This window comes from Pollicipes pollicipes, unplaced genomic scaffold (genome assembly GCF_011947565.3).
Source record: "Pollicipes pollicipes isolate AB1234 unplaced genomic scaffold, Ppol_2.1 Scaffold_4002;HRSCAF=4701_pilon_pilon_pilon, whole genome shotgun sequence".
Taxonomy (NCBI): domain Eukaryota; kingdom Metazoa; phylum Arthropoda; class Thecostraca; order Pollicipedomorpha; family Pollicipedidae; genus Pollicipes; species Pollicipes pollicipes.
In genome coordinates, this window is record NW_023596420.1 from 16,392,319 (window position 1) to 16,415,760 (window position 23,442).

A 23,442-nucleotide genomic window follows, 5' to 3' on the forward strand; every position below is an offset into this window, starting at 1 on the left:
CTGTATTAAACAACGAAGTTGGGCCTAAATGACGCTAGCCACTCCAGAACTGGCGCATTTGCTAGAGCGAGGACCTGCCAACGGGGTAAATGACGCTGTACCAGTGTGCCGGGCATGTCGAAGTGCAGCGCAAGAGTGTCTACGGGTTGACCGACCGGTCGTGAGTTCCAGACACATTCTCACCTGTTACGCTTCCTGGGCCACGCATGGTGCGAGACATTGCAACACCATCTTCACAGCGGCAGGCCCGCGTGAATCAAATCAAACCACGGCCACTCTTCACCAGGGGCCTACAATGCATAGAGCACCAGCGCAACCCCAGGCTTTATCCTCACGCCTTAACCCTTACCCTTAAGCCTAACCGTACCCCTGACATTCCGAGTGACCGATGTACCTCACATTCAGAGTATACCGCAGTCGTATAATGCCTCGTGCCCGCACCAGACAGTAGCCGCATCTCACACCCCCGGCTGACGACTACCACACCTCGTGCCCGCACCAGACAGCAGCCGCATCTCACACCCCCGGCTGACGACTACCACACCTCGTGCCCGCATCAGACAGTAGCCGCATCTCACACCCCCGGCTGACGACTACCACACCTCGTGCCCGCATCAGACAGTAGCCGTATCTCACACCCCCGGCTGACGACTACCACACCTCGTGCCCGCACCAGACAGTAGCCGCATCTCACACCCCCGGCTGACGACTACCACACCTCGTGCCAGCATCAGACAGTAGCCGCATCTCACACCCCCGGCTGACGACTACCACACCTCGTGCCAGCATCAGACAGTAGCCGCATCTCACACCCCGGCTGACGACTACCACACCTCGTGCTCGCATCAGCCAGTAGCCGTATCTCACACCCCCGGCTGACGACTACCACACCTCGTGCCAGCATCAGACAGTAGCCGCATCTCACACCCCCGGCTGACGACTACCACACCTCGTGCCAACATCAGACAGTAGCCGCATCTCACACCCCCGGCTGACGACTACCACACCTCGTGCCAACATCAGACAGTAGCCGAATCTCACACCCCCGGCTGACGACTACCACACCTCGTGCCAACATCAGACAGTAGCCGCATCTCACACCCCCGGCTGACGACTACCACACCTCGTGCCAACATCAGACAGTAGCCGCATCTCACACCCCCGGCTGACGACTACCACACCTCGTGCCAGCATCAGACAGTAGCCGCATCTCACACCCCCGGCTGAGGACTACCACACCTCGTGCCAGCATCAGACAGTAGCCGTATCTCACACCCCCGGCTGAGGACTACCACACCTCGTGCCAGTATCAGACAGTAGCCGTATCTCACACCCCCGGCTGACGACTACCACACCTCGTGCCAACATCAGACAGTAGCCGCATCTCACACCCCCGGCTGACGACTACCACACCTCGTGCCCGCACCAGACGGTAGCCGCATCTCACACCCTCGGCTAACGACTACCACACCTCGTGCCAGTATCAGACAGTAGCCGTATCTCACACCCCCGGCTGACGACTACCACACCTCGTGCCAGTATCAGACAGTAGCCGTATCTCACACCCCCGGCTGACGACTACCACACCTCGTGCCAGTATCAGACAGTAGCCGTATCTCACACCCCCGGCTGACGACTACCACACCTCGTGCCAGTATCAGACAGTAGCCGCATCTCACACCCCCGGCTGACGACTACCACACCTCGTGCCCGCACCAGACAGTAGCCGTATCTCACACCCCCGGCTGACGACTACCACACCTCGTGCCAGTATCAGACAGTAGCCGTATCTCACACCCCCGGCTGACGACTACCACACCTCGTGCCAGTATCAGACAGTAGCCGTATCTCACACCCCCGGCTGACGACTACCACACCTCGTGCCAGTATCAGACAGTAGCCGTATCTCACACCCCCGGCTGAGGACTACCACACCTCGTGCCAGTATCAGACAGTAGCCGTATCTCACACCCCCGGCTGACGACTACCACACCTCGTGCCAACATCAGACAGTAGCCGCATCTCACACCCCCGGCTGACGACTACCACACCTCGTGCCCGCACCAGACGGTAGCCGCATCTCACACCCTCGGCTAACGACTACCACACCTCGTGCCAGTATCAGACAGTAGCCGTATCTCACACCCCCGGCTGACGACTACCACACCTCGTGCCAGTATCAGACAGTAGCCGTATCTCACACCCCCGGCTGACGACTACCACACCTCGTGCCAGTATCAGACAGTAGCCGTATCTCACACCCCCGGCTGACGACTACCACACCTCGTGCCAGTATCAGACAGTAGCCGCATCTCACACCCCCGGCTGACGACTACCACACCTCGTGCCCGCACCAGACAGTAGCCGTATCTCACACCCCCGGCTGACGACTACCACACCTCGTGCCAGTATCAGACAGTAGCCGTATCTCACACCCCCGGCTGACGACTACCACACCTCGTGCCAGTATCAGACAGTAGCCGTATCTCACACCCCCGGCTGACTGACTACCACACCTCGTGCCAGTATCAGACAGTAGCCGTATCTCACACCCCCGGCTGACGACTACCACACCTCGTGCCAATGTCAGACAGTAGCCGCATCTCACACCCCCGGCTGACGACTACCACACCTCGTGCCAATGTCAGACAGTAGCCGCATCTTACACCCCCGCTTGGCGGCTTCCACACCTCGTGCCCGCATCAGACAGTAGCCGTATCTCACACCCCCGGCTGACGACTAACACACCTCGTGCTTGCCCCCCAGTCGCCGCACCTCCGGGTACAGACGGCGGCGCCGTACCTCGTACTCGTGGAAGGGGGCGGCGCGCAGGAAGCGCATCAGGCTGTAGAGGTCTTCGCGGCTGTTCTGGATGGGCGTGCCGGAGAGCAGCCAGCGGCGCGGCGCCTGCAACTCGCACATGGCCTTGGCTGCCTTGGTGTTGCGGTTGCGGATCTGGTGCGCCTCGTCCAGAATGACCCGTGTCCAGGTGATGGCCACCAGCGGAGAGCGGGGCGCCTGCGAACGCGGCAGAGGCTTAGCGGCTCGGCCGGACAGCACTGGACGGGCTTATTCCGTGCAGAACAGGAGCACGGGAACATATTGTGCGCGTGATGAATACGCGCTCTTTCGACTTGCTTTCTCGACATGCTGTGAGAGAAATATGGCGTTCATTAGCGGTGCCATTGGTCCTGTGAGGGGTTCTGAATCCCTCCGGGGGGGGGGGGGGGGTTCCTCCCCACCCCCAATGCTTTCCCATTAGTTCCATATCCAAAGCACTAGCCCATGTTCGCCCATTAGTTCCATACCCAAAGCACTAGTCACGAGAAATCATTCAACAACAAAAACTAAACGTTCAGATTTGTACGACTTTTCGACCTTCAATACACCAGGAGATTTAAGCACGTTATAGGGAAAACACTGGTTGCAATGTCAACACTCCACGTTTCGAACTAGGTCTGATAATCACAGGTCTGAACCACCCTGATCTCATAATGCCGAAAAGCAGAGCTAAAGGACTAACTTATATGGAACAGCAACATAAAAAATCTGACAATTGGCGCCCTTACCAAACAATTGCCTGAAGCGCTGTTTATGTCTTCAATAAGATCCGTTGAGGGGACTAAGATTGGAAATCTGTCAGATGTCCAACGTCCGGTTACACGCCCAGCACAAAATGCACCGCGACGGTTCGGCGCTTAGGTGATAAAGTGGAGGTATAATGCTCCCAAATGCCGCCTGAAAGACCGCGCCAAGCAATGGAACTGGAAACCAGGCAGGATGAGTATCTCATCCCTGACAGTGAGACTATAAAATAGCACAGCGCAAACATGTGAGTACTTGCAACAGCGACAACCTTGCTGGGACCAGGCACGCGTTTACTGGTAAAGCCCATGTCGCAAAGCTATCCCTCGGATTTTATGCCTCACGCATCCAATGCACCTGTACTAATGTTTGTGGTCAGTAGCCACTCTTTACCTTCTTTGCTCCGACAAGGTTATCTTTTCCGACCTCTTGGCGAACGAGATCGTAAGTGGTGAGCACAAAATCAGCTTTTTTAAGCCTGGAAGCAAAGAAAGCGTCAAAGAACGGGTGATATTGATATACACTGGTGCAGTAAGCAGAGCGAAGACGCATCCTTTGCATGTGAGTCAGATATGGCACAATACCTAGTTATTATAGGCGTCACATATTATATCAATACCTAAAATAGTATAATAAATAAAAATAATAATAAAACAATTAAGCCGCTTATAACCAATATATACCTCAAAATACATCAACTGCAGGCACAATTAGTTTAAGAATGTCTCATGTCATGCCAGTGCTCGACTGCTGATCAGCGGTAGGGTTTCAGTCTGAGACCGTACGGTCCGCCGCCCGGGGCGCCAGGCATTCTCCCGACCCCTGTCTGGCGGGCCTGTGTATGGGTCTACGGACTGCACCGACTGTATCGCCCTCTACACCACTGTCATAACTCAGGCGCTTCGGTCAGACCCGAACACCGCCGCGCCGGTCAGCATGGGCTCCCGCGAGCGTCCGGCGACGGCGCTCGCTCACCGCTGCAGATCGGTCTTGCGGTTCGGCCCGTGGTAGACGATGACGGCGACGCGGCCGCTGGTGCGTCGCTTCACCTCGGCCTCCCACTGGAGCAGCACCGACGCCGGACACACCACCAGCGTGGCGTTGGACGGCACCGCGCCGGCGTCGGCTGCCGGAGCAGCGCACACACTCCATGTACCGGCTGGGCGGGCGAGCACAGCACAGCGTTCGGCAGCGGCGCGAGGCGGAGGAGGGGAGGAGGGGAGGGGCACCGACCGGTGTCGACCGCGACAATTGCCGCTGATGCCAGGCGGCGGCCGCCGGTCGACCAGAGGAAACAGCACAGCGTGGTGGGCCGCGTCTACTACACAGACACCGGCACGGCTCGTGGACGCCAAACGCCAATGCTGGCTAGCGGAAGACATACGGTTGTAATGTTTCAGAACCGGTGACAATGTAGATATCATTGGACGAAAGTGTCTGATTCACTTCATATGCGTAATTGTATCAACATGTACTCAGTCATCTCTCACAATGTTCGACTGTTACATTATACGCATGCATAAAGGTTCCTGCATCCACTTACTCGCACAACCTACAGCAATAGCATTTCACAATACAGAAGCGTGTGTTCGTTATTACCTTCTTGTTGTTTGGCTTTAGAAAGCCACACAGCATCGCCTTTCTGGGAAGCTCTCTTGCTCTCCCCAGCAAAGTCATCCCGCTCTTTCTCGTCCTTCTCTATGTTAGCCGCCTTCTCGTTCTTGGCCTCGGCGGCGGCGGCGGCTGCGGCCTTCTCTAGCTCCTGCACTCTCAGGCAGTGTGAGATCATCGTCAGCGTCTTGCCGAGGCCCATGTCATCGGCTGCGGAGGGGAGGTGCCCCGGTCACGAGAGGCGCAGCGGACCCACGCCCGGAGGGAAGGTGCCCCGGTCACGAGAGGCGCAGCGGACCCACGCCCGGAGGGAAGGTGCCCCGGTCACGAGAGACGCAGCGGACCCACGCCCGGAGGGAAGGTGCCCCGGTCACGAGAGACGCAGCGGACCCACGCCCGGAGGGAAGGTGCCCCGGGCACGAGAGACGCAGCGGACCCACGCCCCGGTCGGCAGCCTGCAGCTCACCACATGCACCACTGAATCATATATTCCCATCACATCCTAGAACGAGCGGAATCCCGTGATGAACGACTGAATTGAGCGCGGCGACGGCTTGCCGTAACACCGACCCCCGATCGATCAGACTGGCAGGGCTCGACCCAGTCGAGTTCGGGGGAGACACAGCACAGACACTGATCGGAGCAGCATCGGTGATTGCTCCTGCCCCCCCCCCCCCCCCTTCCGTCCCGTTGCCGGACGGCGCACGGGCAGCGGCAGGTCACGGGTGGATGGGCGCGGCGTACCTAGTATGCCCCCACAGGGCAGCTGGCTCTCGCGCCAGCGCAGCCATGAGAGGGCGTACTGCTGGTGCTCCATCAGCGGCACGTTCAGGCAGGCCGGCGCCGGCTCCGTGGACGTCGGCGGCGGACGCGACTCTAGCGATCGGTGCAGACGCTCCAGCACCTCCGTCGTCACGTTGCACGCCTCCCGGTGCCGTGCTGCGGGCGCAACGTGTTATGTAGGGCAGCTCACTGGTGGACAATGCCGTCATCAGCAGAATGACGTAAAATTGAGCTCACAATAAACCTCGTGTCTGTCCAAGGTTTTTAGAATGTTCTTGAGTCTGTCATGGGCATAAGACTCCTGTGTTTATAGTCACAACAAAGTGCCTGCGTCTTGGCGTTTTAATGCCGTATTACCCCTATTCAAAACGTGGATACACCTTTTCCGGGCCAGAGCTATCCAATGTTTTCAGTCCTGCATGCCACCACCGCACCCGCCCTTGTTTCCTCGTTGTCACTGTATCCTGCGTCCTAACATGCCGTCCATCAGAAGCAGGCCACATGCAGCGGTCCACGATGGGCTAAAGTGCTTCCTGGCGGGGCTCGTCCGAGCGCCAGGCGCATGGCCCGTGTGAGGGTCCCTATGCGGGCTAGGCCTTGGCGGACAACCTCCAGGTGCGCGTAAGGGTCCCTGTGCTGGCTAAGCCTTGGAGGACAACCTCCAGGTGTGTGTAGTTTTACCCAATATTACTCCCTCCCTTTCATCCTACGCCCCTGGAATGGTCAATACCGGCAGAAACTGCTCCAATCCAGATCGAACCAAGCCATGAGACGAGGCGAAGTGACTTCGTCCGATTCGCTAACCTTACAGTCTATGTAAAGCGCCAAATTCTGACAGCTGAGTGCGGTCCGCCTGCAGGCCGGTGCTGCAGCTTTCAGCATGGACACCACGAGAGCGAGCCGTCCCGTCAGACCTTCCCCAACGTTCACAGTGACGCGCAGCCGGAAACGGGCATTGACGAGACCTTGCGCCAATACAATGAACAAAGCAGCGCTTAGATATCATGGGATGGATATAATGCAGCCCCACGCTACCGGAAGTAGGACCGACAGAAGTCCGGCGTTTTGTGACGAAGCCGTCCGTCGCTCCGAGACGACCTTCAACTCGATCTCGTGTTCATCCTGACCCGGCTCCCATGATCGTCGATATTTCCTGTTAGGGACCCCTACAACGGCCACGTGCCCCACCCCGTGTCCACAGCCTCGCCTGGTGAATCTCGTCAGAATGCTCACCCTCGGTCATAAACACTCCCACCCCCGCCTGGTGAACCCCGCCAGAATGCTCACCGCCGGTCATGCACACTCCCACCACCGCCTGGTGAACCCCGCCAGAATGCTCACCGCCGGTCATGCACACTCCCACCCCCGCCTGGTGAACCCCGCCAGAATGCTCACCCTCGCTCACGCGCACTCCCACCCCCGCCTGGTGAACCCCGCCAGAATGCTCACCCTCGCTCACGCGCACTCCCACCCCCGCCTGGTGAACCCCGGAATGCTCACCCTCGCTCACGCGCACTCCCACCCCCGCCTGGTGAACCCCGCCAGAATGCTCACCCTCGCTCACGCGCACTCCCACCCCCGCCTGGTGAACCCCACCAGAATGCGCACCCTCGCTCACGCGCACTCCCACCCCCGCCTGGTGAACCCCGCCAGAATGCTCACCCTCGCTCACGCGCACTCCCACCCCCGCCTGGTGAACCCCGCCAGAATGCTCACCCTCGCTCACGCGCACTCCCACCCCCGCCTGGTGAACCCCGCTAGAATGCTCACCCTCGCTCACGCGCACTCCCACCCCCGCCTGGTGAACCCCGCCAGAATGCTCACCCTCGCTCACGCGCACTCCCACCCCCGCCTGGTGAACCCCGCCAGAATGCTCACCCTCGCTCACGCGCACTCCCACCCCCGCCTGGTGAACCCCGCCAGAATGCTCACCCTCGGTCATGCACACTCCCACCCCCGCCTGGTGAACCCCGCCAGAATGCTCACCCTCGCTCACGCGCACTCCCACCCCCGCCTGGTGAACCTCGTCAGAATGCTCACCCTCGCTCACGCGCACTCCCACCCCCGCCTGGCGAACCCCGCCAGAATGCTCACCCTCGGTCATGCACACTCCCACCCCCGCCTGGTGAACCTCGTCAGAATGCTCACCCTCGCTCACGCGCACTCCCACCCCCGCCTGGTGAACCCCGCCAGAATGCTCACCCTCGCTCACGCGCACTCCCACCCCCGCCTGGTGAACCCCGCCAGAATGCTCACCCTCGGTCATGCACACTCCCACCCCCGCCTGGTGAACCTCGTCAGAATGCTCACCCTCGCTCACGCGCACTCCCACCCCCGCCTGGTGAACCTCGTCAGAATGCTCACCCTCGGTCATGCGGCCGCCGTACAGTCGGCCCAGCTCCGGATTGGAGGCCATGAGCGCGGCGGCCAGCTCTGGCCGGATGTTGCCGAAATCGAGTAGTGACTCGCGGGCCTCGGCCTCCAGGCGGCGCTGCCTGTCCGTCACCACCGCCGTCGTCGGCTCGCCACGCCTCAGCGACGCCTCCAGCGATGTCTGCCGGACGCGGACAGCCAGAGCGGTGGTCAGCATGCGCAGGGTAAGGTCAGTCCAGGTCACGTGCGGTCAGTAGGCGGGTCACGACGCGTCTAGTGGTCAGGCGAGCTCGGCGTTGAGCGGTCGCTGGGGTTCAACAGGTCACACCTGGGCGAGCCAACGGACGGCACGTGTCGGGCACAAGGTTCGCCGGACCGCGCCAGCGTCAGGCTGAAGGCCCACCGGACGGCACCAGCGTCAGGGAGAAGGCCCACCGGACGGCGCCAGCGTCAGACTGAAGGCCCATCGGACCGCGCCAGCGTCAGGCTGAAGGCCCACCGGACGGCGCCAGCGTCAGACTGAAGGCCCATCGGACCGCGCCAGCGTCAGGCTGAAGGCCCATCGGACGGCGCCAGCGTCAGGCTGAAGGCCCACCGGACGGCGCCGGCGTCAGGCTGAAGGCCCACCGGACGGCGCCAGCGTCAGGCTGAAGGCCCACCGGACCGCGCCAGCGTCAGACTGAAGGCCCATCGGACGGCGCCAGCGTCAGGCTGAAGGCCCATCGGACGGCGCCAGCGTCAGACTGAAGGCCCACCGGACGGCGCCAGTGTCAGGCTGAAGGCCCACCGGACCGCGCCAGCGTCAGACTGAAGGCCCACCGGACGGCGCCAGTGTCAGGCTGAAGGCCCACCGGACCGCACCAACGTCAGACTGAAGGCCCACCAGACCACGTCAGCGTCAGGCGGCGCACTGACCGTCTGCCGGCTGGCGGCTGCCGCCTGCCGGGCGGCATCTCGCGGCTTGTTGAGGGGCGCAGGTCGGCCGGTTACGCTGAACGGTTTGAACGGATTCTTCCCGACGCTAACTGAAGACACAAGGGCGTCCCGTAATCAACAGAACGACATCTCAGATGCACCTGGATTCGCGCGTAGTCACACTAGGAAACGGGAGCTCCAGTGAAGGATCTCGATCGTTTCTGAGATGACGTCCGGTGATGATGGCATCGTGAGACGTTATTCTGTTTGCTCATAAAAGTTAATCAGATCAACCATGCTGTTGTTACAAGTGGGAAGCAATATCACCACTTCAACATTGAATTGTTCGCAATGAAGAGTTCGAAGCCAAGTGTTTCCAACAACAGACAGGCTGACAGTTTCTTAGGTTGAGGGGGGGGGGGATCCTTAAAAAAGATATCTTGGCCAAGGAAATGTGAAAAACCATTCAGGACTCGAAGCACAGCATAACCAGCAAGCTGCCGACAACAACTCGCGCCTGGGGGCACGGAATATAGACTAAGTTGCCAGACACACAACTCTCCGTCAGGTCGCGTCAACAGAACGGGTGAGGGGGGGGGAGGGGGGGCCGACGCGAAGGTCCTATTGGGCAGCACCGCCGGGCGCGCTGATACCGCACCGTTGCTGGCAGCGGCGGTGCGCATCTGGAGCCGCATCATCTCCGCCTCCAGCCGGATGATGTCTCGCTGCAGCTGGGCCAGCCGCCCCGGCTCAGACCGAGACGACGTGGTGCTGTACTGCATCTGACGGACACGGCACGCAAGGCTGGGCGGCGAGCGGCAGGGTGAGAGGCACAGGGACACCACGGCCAGTATGAGAGACACGGGGCCACAATGTCCAGTATGAGAGGCGCAGGGGCATAGCAGCCAGTATGAGAGGCACAGGGGCATCACGGCCAGTATGAGAGACACGGGGCCACAACATCCAGCATGAGAGGCACAGGGCCATAGCGACCAGTATGAGAGGCACAGGGGCATCACAGCCAGTATGAGAGGCACAGGGCCATAACATCCAGTATGAGAGGCACAGTGGCATAGCGGCCAGTATGAGAGGCACAGGGCCACAACATCCAGTATGAGAGGCACAGCGCCATAGCGGCTAGTATGAGAGGCACAGGGGCATCACAGCCAGTATGAGAGGCACAGGGACAGAGTGGCCAGTATGAGAGGAACAGGGACACAGCGGCCAGTATGAGAGGCACAGGGGCACAAGCCTAAAAAAACCTTAGTGGTGAGATCGCATTGTCCCCCCCCCCCCTCCCCCCTCCTACCACGCCCTTGATTAACGAGACACAAGTAAACTGGCACCAAACCAACCAAATGTGAAAAATACTCATTTAAGTCGGTGCAGGGTGCTTTTGCGTCGTCTGGTGGTGTGAAGGTGATGCGTTGCAAAAGGCGCATGTCACCCCCAGTTTTATTAACCAACGCAACAAAATCGGGACCTTGTCAAGTTATCGTACCCAACTGATGTTGTAGTAAGTCACTACGTCAGTCCTGGTGGTTTTCCTTGCGCTGGCCCCCTGTTTGCTGCGTACACGCCCGGAACTCTCCCCATGAGCCGCATTCAGCGCGCCGCGCTGGACACTGCGGGGGCACGGTGTCCATTGTCTCCACCTGCATCCATATCTGTAATCCCAGGCGCACGTCCCTGCTGTTCTAACACCAGCAACCAGGCGCTATGAGAAAGAGTGTTTTATGTCATACTATGTCATGACGTTCCAGTAATGCTCACTTACAATGCACCATATCGGGAAACATTGTTTCTTCTCTACGTCTTAAACCGAACGCAGTTCATAACCGGCTAGACTAACGAAATTCCAGCCGCCTGTTGACTGGTTCCAGCCAGCTCGGTGGAGGCAGCAATACACGTACTTCAATTGCCGCTCGTGGACACCATTTTCCGCATAAGCAGCGCGCCAAACGGCCTGAAACAAAAACTTGCGAAGCCGAGCTTCATCACTGTCGACTTTGGCCAAGGCGATGGTACCTACCCTTTTCCGCTGGATCTGAGCCAAGAGCTGCTGCACTTGGTTCGGGTCGTGTCGCGCGCTGACCGTCGGAGCGTTGTTCGGAGCGCTGGCCGGAGCGCTGGTCAGAGCGCTGGCCGGAGCGCTGGCCCGTCTGCGGACCAGCGCTTCGCGCAGCTGGCGGATCTGCGCCTGCAGCCGGCGGCCGCCGTCCGGCAGTGCTGACGTGTTGGACACGCGGCGCACCATCTGGGGAGGACGCCGCGAGGCTGACATGCGCACACCAGGGAACTTTGAGCACACAAGGTACCGTCTAAGGGGTAAGGCGCCACGTCGCTGACCACAACGCAACACAACAAAAATAAGGCAACAACTCTATTCGGCTCCCAGCATTAAACCGTTTATTGCGACCTTCAACGAGCTCCCGAAATGGGGCCCAACATATTTGTCTTGTCTGGTGGTGAAGCAAAGCCGAGCAGAGCTTTCACTGGACGAACATTCTTCGACGAGGAAGCTAGTGGAGCCATTTCGACAACTTCTTCGTGTGCGTGAGTATGTGCGTGCGTGCGTGCGTGCGTGCGTGCGTGCGTGCGTGCGTGCGTGCGTGCGTGCGTGCGTGCGTGCGTGCGTGCGTGCGTGCGTGCTTGCGTGTGCATGCGCGTGCACGTGTGCGCATGCGCGTGTGTGTGCGTGTGTGTGTGTCTGTGCATGTGTGTACCACACGCGTGCAAGTTATACACAATTAAGCAATGACAGACACGCTGGTCTTCTGCACGCGGCACAACAGCGGGTATTCATAGCCAGTCCGCGAAACGAAGGCGAATTTCTGCACCTCCCGAACGCACCTGTCTGCAAGATGGGCAACTGACCTCCTTCTGTCGCAGCTGCTGCTCCAGTTCTGCGAGGGACAGCACGTCGAGGCAGGACGGGTCGGGCGATGTGCTGGCAGTGAGACGGTCACGGCCGTCGTGTCCCCAACTGGTGCGACTCTCGTCGGACGCTCGGCCGGTGCCGGCGCCCGGCGCGCCGTCGGCCTGAGCACCACCTGATTCGCCGCTGGTCTGCTCCGGGGGCGGACAGGCCCGCTTCTTGACGACGTACTGGCTGTACAGGCGCTGCGCACGACCTCTGGCGTCCTCCCCGTCGGCGACATTGCGGCGTGAGCTGCCGCCTCGGCCCACATTTCTGGTGCCTGCCCACCCCTGAGGGCTCTGCTTAGTCGACGCGCAGCCGCTTGAGTCACCGGTAATGCGCCTCGTCGCACCCTCCGACACGAGCGACGGCGGCGTGACGTCATTCGAAGACGGACGCCCGGAGTCGGGCACCGAAAACTCGCTGGACACGTCACGACGATGCGGCGGCGCGGCCCGCCAGAGCTCATTCAACGCGGGGTGCTCTGTCTCCTCGAACGACTCCTCGATGATGTCAGGCGACAGCGAGCGGCGGGCGGGGGACTCCGGCGTCGTGGCGTCCGACTCTTCTGAATCGTCCCACTTGTCCAACTTGTCCGACTTGTCTAAATCGTCCGACTTGCCCGACTTCTCCAACACGGCCGACTCATCCGACTCTTCCACCTCGTCCGACTTTTCCGGCTCGTCGGACCTTTCCACCTCGTCTGACCCTTCCGACTTTTCCGACCCGTGCAACTTTTCCGACCCGTACGACTCCTCCGACTCGTCGGATGAGATGAGGAGCGGGCTGGTGCTGCGGCCAGGCGGCGGCGCCGGTGAGCGCCAGGCCAGCAGGCGGCTGACGCCCGCCGCCGGCCGTTCCGGCTCCGGTGACGCTGGGATAACATCCACCGACGAGGAGAGCGAGTCGTCCTCGGCCGACATGGCGCCCAGCAGCAGCTCACACCTGGCGGCACGGACGGGCGCAACGCGTCACGCTAGGGATGAGTCACGCTGGTGCGGCACGATACGATATCGCACAATCGGGCAGACAATCCGACCGTGGCGGTAAAAAGCCTCATGACCCGTCGCGGTTTCTCGCCCTCACCCAAAAATTCATTCCCCGTGCGTAGTCATTTTTTAGGAGCGGGGAGCCAAATACTACCAATGTATCTTACTCTGCTGCGGGGATCGCGCCATTCGCTAGTTGGTGGGGTCGTGTGCATGCGCTTATGCATACTACGTTGTTTCCTTACCTCGTCATGGTCCAGTTAAATAGGGAAGCGCAGAAACGAAACGACTTTTGCATGACGATGCAGACATTTGTTCGGTCCTGAAACGTAGTTAAGGGGGAAGACTAAGCGACTATGCCCCTCCCCCCGAACCAAGCGGTTTACACGACATACTGGGAGGCTTCATAAGAATTTAGTGCAAATTTGCAGGAGTTGGGGCGACATTGGTAATTTGCTTCCGATGGCAAAATTTTGGTTTTACGGCTGGCTCAGTCAGTAAATAAACGCATGCAACTCATTCCAACGAAATAAGTAAATTAACGATTTCTATGCTCAAAATCGCACACAAACCACACAGCTATGATTCACAGTTCACACTTGGCAAGAAGTACCGCAAAAGCGCACACCGCAAAAAAAATCCGCCGCCATACGACCTCCAGTGATGCTTTCACAAGCGTTCACGCACGTCGTCCCATCCGTCGGCACCAGCGCTTCAGTTGCAAGGCCTTGTTGGGTGTTGCCCGTCAGCCGGTGTCACACTATCAGCCATAGACTTCATGACGTCATGGCCTCTGGCACATGCCGTGCCCTCCTCCCCCCCCCCCCCCCCCCCTCCTCCTGCACGATGGCAGTGCATAGCGTTGCACACGTCCTACGCGCCAACCTTGTCTAGAATCGTGTCTAAGGCGCCGAAGCCGGTCGCGTGGGTCTCCAGGAGCATTGCCCAGAATCCGCAGTTGGCCAGCGTTGTGTCGTACAGGGGAACGCTTGGTACCCAAACCAGACACCAACCTCACGCGTTAGTATATCGCACAACTGAGCAGGTCAAGCGATCTCGCCCGGCCGTATGCTGGTACTTATTACACTCGAGACCAAGCTATACAGAGTGTCATAATCAATGTGACGTCCTTTTCATTTAACTTGTTGTTACACATGAACTGATGTGCCTATATTAACCGCGTCCATTCTCCCAAGTAACGTCAAGGCAGTTTTGTTGTACAGGGTGACGGCATGGTGACGCGGAGGAGAGCTGAATTTTGCAAGATTTTTGGGCGTTTATGACTGAATCTTTCGCCCGTACCCCACTGCTTAACCCGTCCGTTTCTAAGACTACAGCACCATGTCATCACCCAAAATAGATGGCATTTCCAGAATATGCGTGGCAGGCATATACCCATGCAGCTACAATCCCGCAGAAAGTAACAAAACTGGGAAACTTTCCATGATTCCAACTTGAGAGGGGAATCTTTTGTTTTAGTAACAAACATATGCCACCGAATGCGGCCTGCCTCTTGAACGTCGATTTTGCTAGGAGACTGTAATGCCTCCAAGCACAAGCTTCGTCTTGTCACTCGGCATATGGAAACGGAAATAAAAGCTTGGTCTGACCTGGTCGGCAAAGGTCAACTCCCATCAGAAAATTCAAGATCCAAATTCCCATTCTCACGTTACGTGTTCACGTCCCACGCCCAACATGATCCGGATATATCGATTACGTCTTACGAGCATTTTCTATAGACCTCCAGTGAGGAATGAAGCGGCTAAAAGGTAGGGCGTAACATGGCACATCAGAGACGCGAGAAACTATGCGTCATAGTAATACATTGATAACACTAGTAGTAGTAAAATAGTGTATTCATAGCAGCAACATGAAACGCCAGGCTATCAGCCAACTATGGAGCTTTTCAAAACGGCACAGCGCCACCTCACGCAAATGTCCCGGCGAATACTTCACCGCGGCATGGATAGCACATACACGGACTTCTTAACAGACTTGTACATGACGTGTCGACTTCCGAGTTGTCAGCAACGGGACGAATATCTAACGCAATGCATCAGATAAAATCGATTTCATTTTTCCTGACAGCTTGGCGACAACTTTGAAGAACGTTGCAGGTCTGCATCTATGGTAATAGTCGTCAACAACCCGCAAACAAGCAGAAAAAGTGGAACCCATGCATCACTTCACGAGTCACTGCCAGCCTGTAGCTCCTGCTGGACCTGTATCACGTGGCGCACGTGCACTCGGGCGAACTGCAGCATCTGGCGCGTGGTGGGTCCGCCGGCCACCTTCACGTCCTCCACGTATGCGCGCACGATGGTGGACAGTTTGCGCGCGCAACCACGAAACACAGGGTCCCGGCTGCTGACACCGCGCTCAGAGAGCGCCGCGACGACGGCCTTGCTCAGACGCTGCTTGAAGTCGGCGGCAGGCCGGGTGTCGGCAGCTGGCGGCCGCCGCTCGGCTCGGCCGGCGTCGACAACCGCAGCCGCGCGGCGCCGGCGCGGCGAGCGGAGCGTGCCCAAAGGCGGCGCGCCGCGCACGCCCGTCGTCACCGACACAGCGTCGGAACGCCACACGGAGCACGTGCAGGCCGTCTCGTTAGCAACACAGCGCTCCTTCAGCTGGGTGCCGCGCCCCTCGCGCCGCTCGGCCGCCAGCGATGTGTTGTAGTGCACGCCGGGCGCGGTGAGGGCGGCCGCGTCGGGCCAGGCCAGCCGCGTTACCTCCTCCATCCAGCTGTGGTCGCCGTCGCCGGCCGCCGACGGCTCGAGCGCCGCGGCGCCGGCCAACGCGCCCAAAATGCCGTCGGCGTCCAGGACGAGCAAATCGACCACCGACCGGCCGTCGCGCCCAGCCGCGGCCAGCCGGTGCAGCGTCTGCCAGAACACCAGCCCGCGACGCTCCGGCCAGACACTCGGCTCCTCGCACGACCGTATCGGCCGCGCCAGGCGCTCAATGACGGCCCGCCATGGGTCCTGGCTGGCCTGGGCCTGCGCGGCCAGCGCCTGCAGCTCGGCCAGGCTGAGCTCTGGCAGCGCTGGCTCCGGCGGCAGCACGTTGGCGGCGTTAGATGCTAGAAGCGTCATGCAGCCGCTGTCTGCGTCCTCGCTATCGGCTGTGATGAGGAAGTGCAGGAGACGACTGCCTGGCGGCGGCTGACGGCGGACGGGTGCCCGGCCGTCCACTAGCAGCCGCGCCTCACGCGCCCAGTCGGTCGAGTCGCGCCGCTCCGTCGGGCGCGGCGCGTGCAGCACGCGCACCAGAAACGCGGTGTGGCCGTCGCCCCAGCTCGACCGCCGGCCACCGGCACCGAGGAGTGACACCCGCAGCGAGCAGGCTGTGAGCGCGGCAGCCGGCACGGATCCGAGCGCCACCTCGGCCACTGCGTCAGCGCCTTCGTGCAGACAGAACGCCACCTGGCGAGCTTCGGAGGCGGCGCGGCCGTGCGCCGCCGCGGCGGCGGCCGTCAAACGCTCCCAGCTATCGGCGCCGCAGGCGGCCTGCAGGCAGAGCCGGGCCGCCGGCGGCCCGTCCGGCTGAAGGCGGAGGCTGGCGCGCAGCGTCGGCCGCAGCGACGCCGTCTCGTCCGAGCCGAGCAGGCGGCGCCAGGCGGCCAAGTGGGGCAGCGATGCGGCGCCGTGGGGCGCGGTTGGCCGCAGTCGCAGCACGGCGCCGTGCCAGAGCCGCCAGCGGAGTAGTGCGGCCAGCAGGCGGCCGTCGCCAGCTGGCCGCTCGCCGGCGCCGTACAGCCACACCACGCTCACTGTCGGGTCGTGATCAGGCAGCTGGTCGGCCAGGCGGTCCAGCGCCTCAGCCGCGCCGCCGCCTTTGTCACAGCTCTGCTCCAGATCGGCGACGTCGGACACGACGTCCAGCCGGCGCCACGCCGGTCGGCCGGCCGAGCCGGCGGCCAGCGCGACGAACGCCCGGCCCGTGGCCCCGGCCGGCTCGTCCTTAAGCTGGCGGAGTGTGTCGGCGACGCCGAGCCGCAGCGCGGGCCCAGCTGCCGCCGCCGGACCCGTCCACACCACAACCGTATAGCTATCCATGGGCTGGCTGCCGCGGACTCAGCCTCTGGTTGGAGACAGAGGCAACACATCAGATGCTGGGGATGGCAATAGCGGTAATACCCAATATGCAGACTTAGTGCAGGCAGAGGTCTTCCACCTAGGGTGATTTCAATTATAAGTTAACAATGCAAAGGGTTGGCTGCTAGTGTACAACATTAAAATAGTGGAAGTAAACAGCAAAAGAAAAAAGACAACAGTAAAAGACAAAACTATACAAGAATGTTATGTCATTTTCCACAACTTTTGGCATCACAACCAGACTTAAATTATGTCTGTTTGCAACCGTGATCAGCTTTGGAAAATGCCCCTCTTAATTCACCTATACATGTTGTTGCCATAGGGGCTTTACGACGCACCCAGCTGTCGAGGCCGTACGGCGTCGCCCGCCTTTCACCCTGGCAGGACGGTCTGACACCGCGGGGAATCGAACCCCGAACCTCTGATTCCTACGTGGGCAGTGGTTAACACTGCACTATTGGCACCTCATATATACATGTTCATGACTGCCAAGAGCATCAACCGCCTTGATGAGCATCAATCACATGATAATCATAGCAAATCAAGCTGAGGCTGGTAATGCTCGCCGCGTATCTGCGCTGTACAGATCACAAAGGACTCTTGTCTAATGCAAATGACTTCAAAGTGTTGTGATGACAACCACCCCACTGCACAGATGGTTGCAAACACCCAAACAGCAGTGCATGATGCGCATTGTTGTTCATGTTCAAATGTCCATCAAGCATTTCATACGCTCCAGTGTTATAGCATAGCTTGATCTTGTATGTCTGTCTAGGATCACATTACTTAATTTTATGTGTCTATGTAGTCACTCTGAGGTGCAGTTATAAGCTAGCTTGACAATTATTGGTGACGCAGATACAGGTATGTTCAAAAAGGTGGAATGGTGCTCAGATACCACATGATTGTGGGGCAATGCCAACCTGAATTCACCAACTGAAAACTTTGCCTGCAGGCAAAGGGCAAAACTTTGGGCAAAAACCTTGCATGCATCTCACTGGACAATGGAGATGGTTCTGAACTGAGCAGCTTTTCCCAGACCAGAACAAAACAAAAATGATGACCAATGGCAAAGCACTCTAGGAGCAATGCTCCCAACTGCCCTTTAGATGTGGCAGGGGCAAGTGACCTGAATACTTATTAGGCAGTTTTCAGATCCCCTGGGCCTTCTAAATCATCAAAAAATGGGAAACCTAAGATGGCAACATGGGACTATATAGGTCTCAAAGGGCATACGCAATGCAAAAACAGGGCTACTAAGCAATGAACATCGCCCCTTGGGGCTTGGCAGGAGCCCCCCCCCCCCTCATACCCCCTATTGACACCCTACATTCCTGGGTAAAATCCTGGCTATGCCACTGGCAATGGTTTCAAGTTCTGCAAAGCTGATCTCATATTCATTATGCATGTTTTACAAAACAATAAAATGTTTTGTGTCAATTCACTTAGCTATGACATGAGTTATGCCATTTGCAGATAACATTTATTACAAATATTGTTTGTGTTTGCTATATTGTGGCAATAAATCAACACAAAATGTGAATAATGGATGCAAGATAGAAGCAGAATATAAGTACAATGATAACAGTAACAGTAAGTAGAATGAAGTATAATATAAAGGTATGAGCTGTTCATAAATGTGCAAGAACTCTTAAAATATACCATATTCATGCATGCCATCCACCTCAATTAAACAAACTGTTTCTCTTTCCTTACCTGAAAAGACAATCCAATTGCCATCAGCAGCTTGTTCAACCCTTGCCCGCGCAGGGCTTTTTAGACATTTGGTATGCAATGCATTGTTTTACCCAGATGTGAACTGGATCATGCACGTATGTAGATGTCAAGCAGTAACCTTTACACCCCCTATCTAAGCAAGTTTTGTGAAAGGCTTAGGTGCTTTACAACTCGTGACTGATATGGCAGTCTGCAAAAAATATCAATGCACTAGACACATATATAGCATTAATGCACTAAACTTCAAACATGTGTGCATCTCACTGAGGCTAGGCCAATTTGCACAGAATTTTCAGCTAGCCATTTACTGATTTGTGTGGGGTACTTTTGACTGGAATTACCTTTAAGCATAATGACTCTGTAAGTACATTGGCTACATGCACTGTAATTGGTGATGATCATGCACTAAACACAAAGTGCTCTGATTTAAATAACTATGAGCTGAAATAGCTGTCTTGGCCAATACATTGCTGCTGCCAGACATGTTTAGGATAACACATCAAATTTCATGGATTCTTGTTACCTTGGCCCCATACATTTCTATGGTTCTTGATGCTGCTTGATGCGCAGTAATGTTGTGACCGCGCGCAGTAATGGTGCCGGCGTCGCGGCTGCTGTGCGTGTGCGGCGCTCGGGAGTTCGCCATCGTAATTGTGAAAAATTCGACGGTAAGACCATGAATCTACCTGTTTTGTGATTATTTACTACATTTCCTGCCTTAAACACGACGAATGGTGTGCAATGATTTTTTCTAACGTTAGGTAGGAAAGTACATCCTGACCACCATGGTTGCAATTGTCCGAACGCATCGTCCGTGATAATCGTACGCGACAAAGGTGAAAATGTAATTATTTAGCCTTTGTGCGAAGGCACAAAGGCTAAGGATGACGACAGCACATGGCTGTCGTCATCCGTCATGACAAACTCACCTTACGTTGATCTCTGGACCGAAGAGGTAGAACAATACGCCACCTTATTGCCGATAACCTGCCAAAATACGATACACGCGCGGCCAACTCTCCCAATCCCAGCTCCCATGCGCTTTTGGAAACAACCGCCAAAATGGGCTCTATTCAAGCCGCCGCATTGCTGCATTCTGGGTAGCTCTGGTAGCTCTGGGTAGCTCTGGGTAGCTACTCTGACGTCATCATAGGACTGAGTCATATGGCACCAATGCTATGGCGGCGTGAAAGCGCTGCTCTTTGCGGGCTAATTTAAACAAAGATATGTCCATAAGCCGAACCTTTTCGACCTAGCACACTTGATGAAACAATCTCAGCTGTTGACTAACGTCGGTTTGCAGCAGGGCTACAAATTTATTGCTGAAATACGCTTCCGGTATGCCCCCAGCAGTTACCCATTCACCAGTGATTTGTCCCAAGGAACTCATGCCGGATGTGCTTAGAAACAGTCTGTGTAAAAGAGTACGACATGCAGCAACAACGACAACATAGAATGGAAATGAGATACCGCGGGCCAGACGGGCTCGCAGCACCCTGGGACGCGCATGCAGAAATTGGAATGTCCATCCTGTAGGCTAAGGGGGAGCGTGGTTAGGGTGGGTGCAGGGTTGGCCAACCGCTATGGGGAAGTGTGTAACACGTCAGCGGGACGCTATCCAAGCGCTAACGAAGATGGAATGCGTGTGTGATGCGCTCACTTGTTTATTCCTTTTCTGTGCTCATTATTACATAAGCCGGATGTTGGTATCCGTAGCTGATTTATGCAATTGATTGTGGCATAGCCCGCCTCTGCTGCCTCGTTAGGCTTCTCCTGCTTCGTTAGGGCTCACATGAGCACCTAGAATTGCGCACCGTCGAAGGTTCTAGAACGCCCCATCCTCTGTGTTTGGAGCCCGCCCGCCAGCGCCGCCCAGCGGCCCCGCGGTATATAAACTGACCCATACTGCGTAGTGGGCGGCTGACAGAGAGCTAGAAGGCCCAGGCTAGTGTGAGACGAGGTGCAGATGCGGAAGGACCACGACCAGGGTCACGACGCTGTATAAGTTTACGACGCGAGCGCACTACGACCGAATATAGTCAACCTTTTCACGCCGGTTCCCTGGTGGACAATAGTGAAAAGAAGAACGCAGGTCACGAGGGTGAATTGTTGCAAATGTGTGCTTAACCCCCATGGGCTGAAATAGAGTGCGCGCCATTTCAGTTCAAACTAACAATTTTCCTACAAAATGGGCCGATTTCTGGCAAGTGTTGCAATGTCTGCCAGTCACAGAGTTGAGGCCCATATCTCGGCTCCGAAAAAGTCTAATATGGATATTTTAGGGTAGTGGTGGTATTATTCTCTGCGCACCATTTTTATCTTATCCATCCAACATTATACATTTCCAAGTTAACCGACGCCTAGGAAGATCATAGCACAGCAACAGTGAAATTGTTGGCACCTGCCCTCCTCACCTTACCTTATTTTCACATTTCGCTCCATTTTGGTACTGCAGTGCGAAAACGTATTGGCAGCCATTGCCGATTAATTCAATGTAAGCATTACATGATATTTGTTTACATATGAATATTCTTTTTACAAAAACGCATAACATAAAGATATCACGCGCTTTGGCAGTGTGCATACACCCTCAAAAACGGAGGGCGGTTACGCACCAGGCTTATACACCGTCCAAAAATCTTTCAGATGGTTGAACGTGTCAAGCATATGCGGATTGGCAGTCTAGGAGGAAAGAAAGTGCAAAAATGCAGAATTCCGTGCGAAAAGTCGCCTCTACGCGTGATAGACATCACACGATCACTGGTATTGTAGCGCAGCGAATTACGGCAGTGTTTCAACATGTTCCGCTGCGCCGTCTGCAAATATAACTAAGTCACGAGTGGATTGCGACAAATTGCGACGCGCCAAGCCGCGTGTGTCGCACTTGTGCACGTCTGTCAATCTAGCAGCAGATTGATATCCAATTGCCAGTTGGATATTGCGGGGCGTTTCGATTGCCTTGAAATTTGGTGTGCAGGGCCTTCTCAACACCCTGATTCCGAAAATCACTCCCTTTGGGAGGAATTTTGCGTAATTTTTTAGTTATGCGCTGCGTAACATCCCAATGTTATATTGCGGGACGTCTCGATTGCCTCCAAATCTGGTGTGCAGGGCCTTCTCAACACGCTGATACCGAAAATCACCGCCTTTGGGGTGTGATTTTGTCTAATTTTCGGGTTATACGCTGCGCAACATCCCAATGTGATATTGCGGGGCGTCTCGATTGCCTCCAAATTTGGTGTGCAGGGTCTTCTCAACACGCTGATTCCGAAAATCACTGCCTTTGGGGTGGAATTTTGCGTAGTTTTCGAGTTATACGCTACGCAACATCCCAATGTGATATTGCGGGGCGTCTCGATTGCCTCCAAATTTGGTGCGCAGTGCCTTCTCAACACGCTGACCACCGGTGTGTCGACGCCGCCGGCCGGCCGGCTATCAGCTGGCGGGTCCGCTGACCACCGGTGTGTCGACGCCGCCGTCCGGCCGGCTATCAGCTGGCGGGCCCCCTGACCACCGGGGTGTCGCCACCGCCATCCGGCAGGCTCGCGAAGTGCAGCGTCTCCACCATGGCCAGCAGCAGCGGGCTGATGTTGCCGGCCAGCCAACAACATGGGCATGGCGTGCACAAGTAGCATGCCCTATTCCACCAGCGTCACCAGCGTTCTTGGGAGATAAGACAGACGGTGACATCACCCAAATCTTCAGGCTCCAACGGTGAAGCACGATTTGTTTGGTCATTAGAGACATCTTGTCAGTTTGTTTTTGGTCAGGACAAACAATGCTCGTGGCTACATCGGACTATTACTCAACCACCTTAAAGGTCAGAAACGAAACAAAGCTGAGAGGGATGCCACTGGGCGATACCACCAAGTCAATGATATCACATACCACACGGTTATCAATCACATTTCGCGAACTGACCTTCTCCAGTGAACTGATACGGACAGGCCCAAAGGCGAATTCCAAGACACATATTCCAGAGCGCATCTGAGGTGTCACGCGTCGTATAACTCGGGAGCTACGCAAAATTCCACCCCAAAGGCAGTGATTTTCGGAATCAGCGTGTTGAGAAGGCCCTGCACACCAAATTTCAAGGCAATCGAGACGCTCCGCAATATCACATTGGGTTGTTACGCGGCGTATAACTCGGAAATTACGCATAATTCCACCCCAAAGGCAGTGATTTTCGGAATCAGCATGTTGAGAAGGCCCTGTACAACAAATTCCAAGGCAATCGAGACGCCTCGCAATATCCAACTGGCAATTGGATATCAATCTGCTGCTAGATTGACAGACTTGTGCCCTTGTGACTGTGACAGACTTGTAACAAGGGCCAAACAAACATGGCCTACTACATGGCCTTGGCCTGAAAGCATACCCAGCCCGTGACGCCCAGCCAATAGAGTCCCGTCGTTCTGCACTGAGCGTGTATTCA

General features: G+C 56.9%; 1 protein-coding gene across 3 annotated transcripts in view; it reads right to left on the reverse strand.

Moving 5' to 3' along the window:
* Positions 1 to 20,044, reverse strand: part of LOC119093786 (transcription termination factor 2) — a 68,068-nt gene extending 48,024 nt beyond the window's left edge. For 2 of the 3 annotated variants that reach the window (XM_037216795.1, XM_037216796.1), the window contains exons 1-11: positions 19,937 to 20,044; positions 12,145 to 13,132; positions 11,300 to 11,524; positions 9,926 to 10,049; positions 9,268 to 9,377; positions 8,344 to 8,533; positions 5,941 to 6,135; positions 5,185 to 5,406; positions 4,561 to 4,711; positions 3,979 to 4,063; positions 2,803 to 3,018 (exon numbers count right to left, since the gene is read on the reverse strand). In XM_037216795.1, coding sequence (XP_037072690.1) covers positions 2,803 to 3,018; positions 3,979 to 4,063; positions 4,561 to 4,711; positions 5,185 to 5,406; positions 5,941 to 6,135; positions 8,344 to 8,533; positions 9,268 to 9,377; positions 9,926 to 10,049; positions 11,300 to 11,524; positions 12,145 to 13,110 — 2,484 coding nt within the window. In that variant the 5' untranslated portion in view covers positions 13,111 to 13,132; positions 19,937 to 20,044. Of the gene's footprint in view, positions 1 to 2,802; positions 3,019 to 3,978; positions 4,064 to 4,560; positions 4,712 to 5,184; positions 5,407 to 5,940; positions 6,136 to 8,343; positions 8,534 to 9,267; positions 9,378 to 9,925; positions 10,050 to 10,768; positions 10,845 to 11,299; positions 11,525 to 12,144; positions 13,133 to 19,936 lie in introns of those variants that run through there. The other variant, XM_037216797.1, reaches the window with a different exon arrangement.
* Positions 20,045 to 23,442: the final 3,398 nt, after the last annotated feature.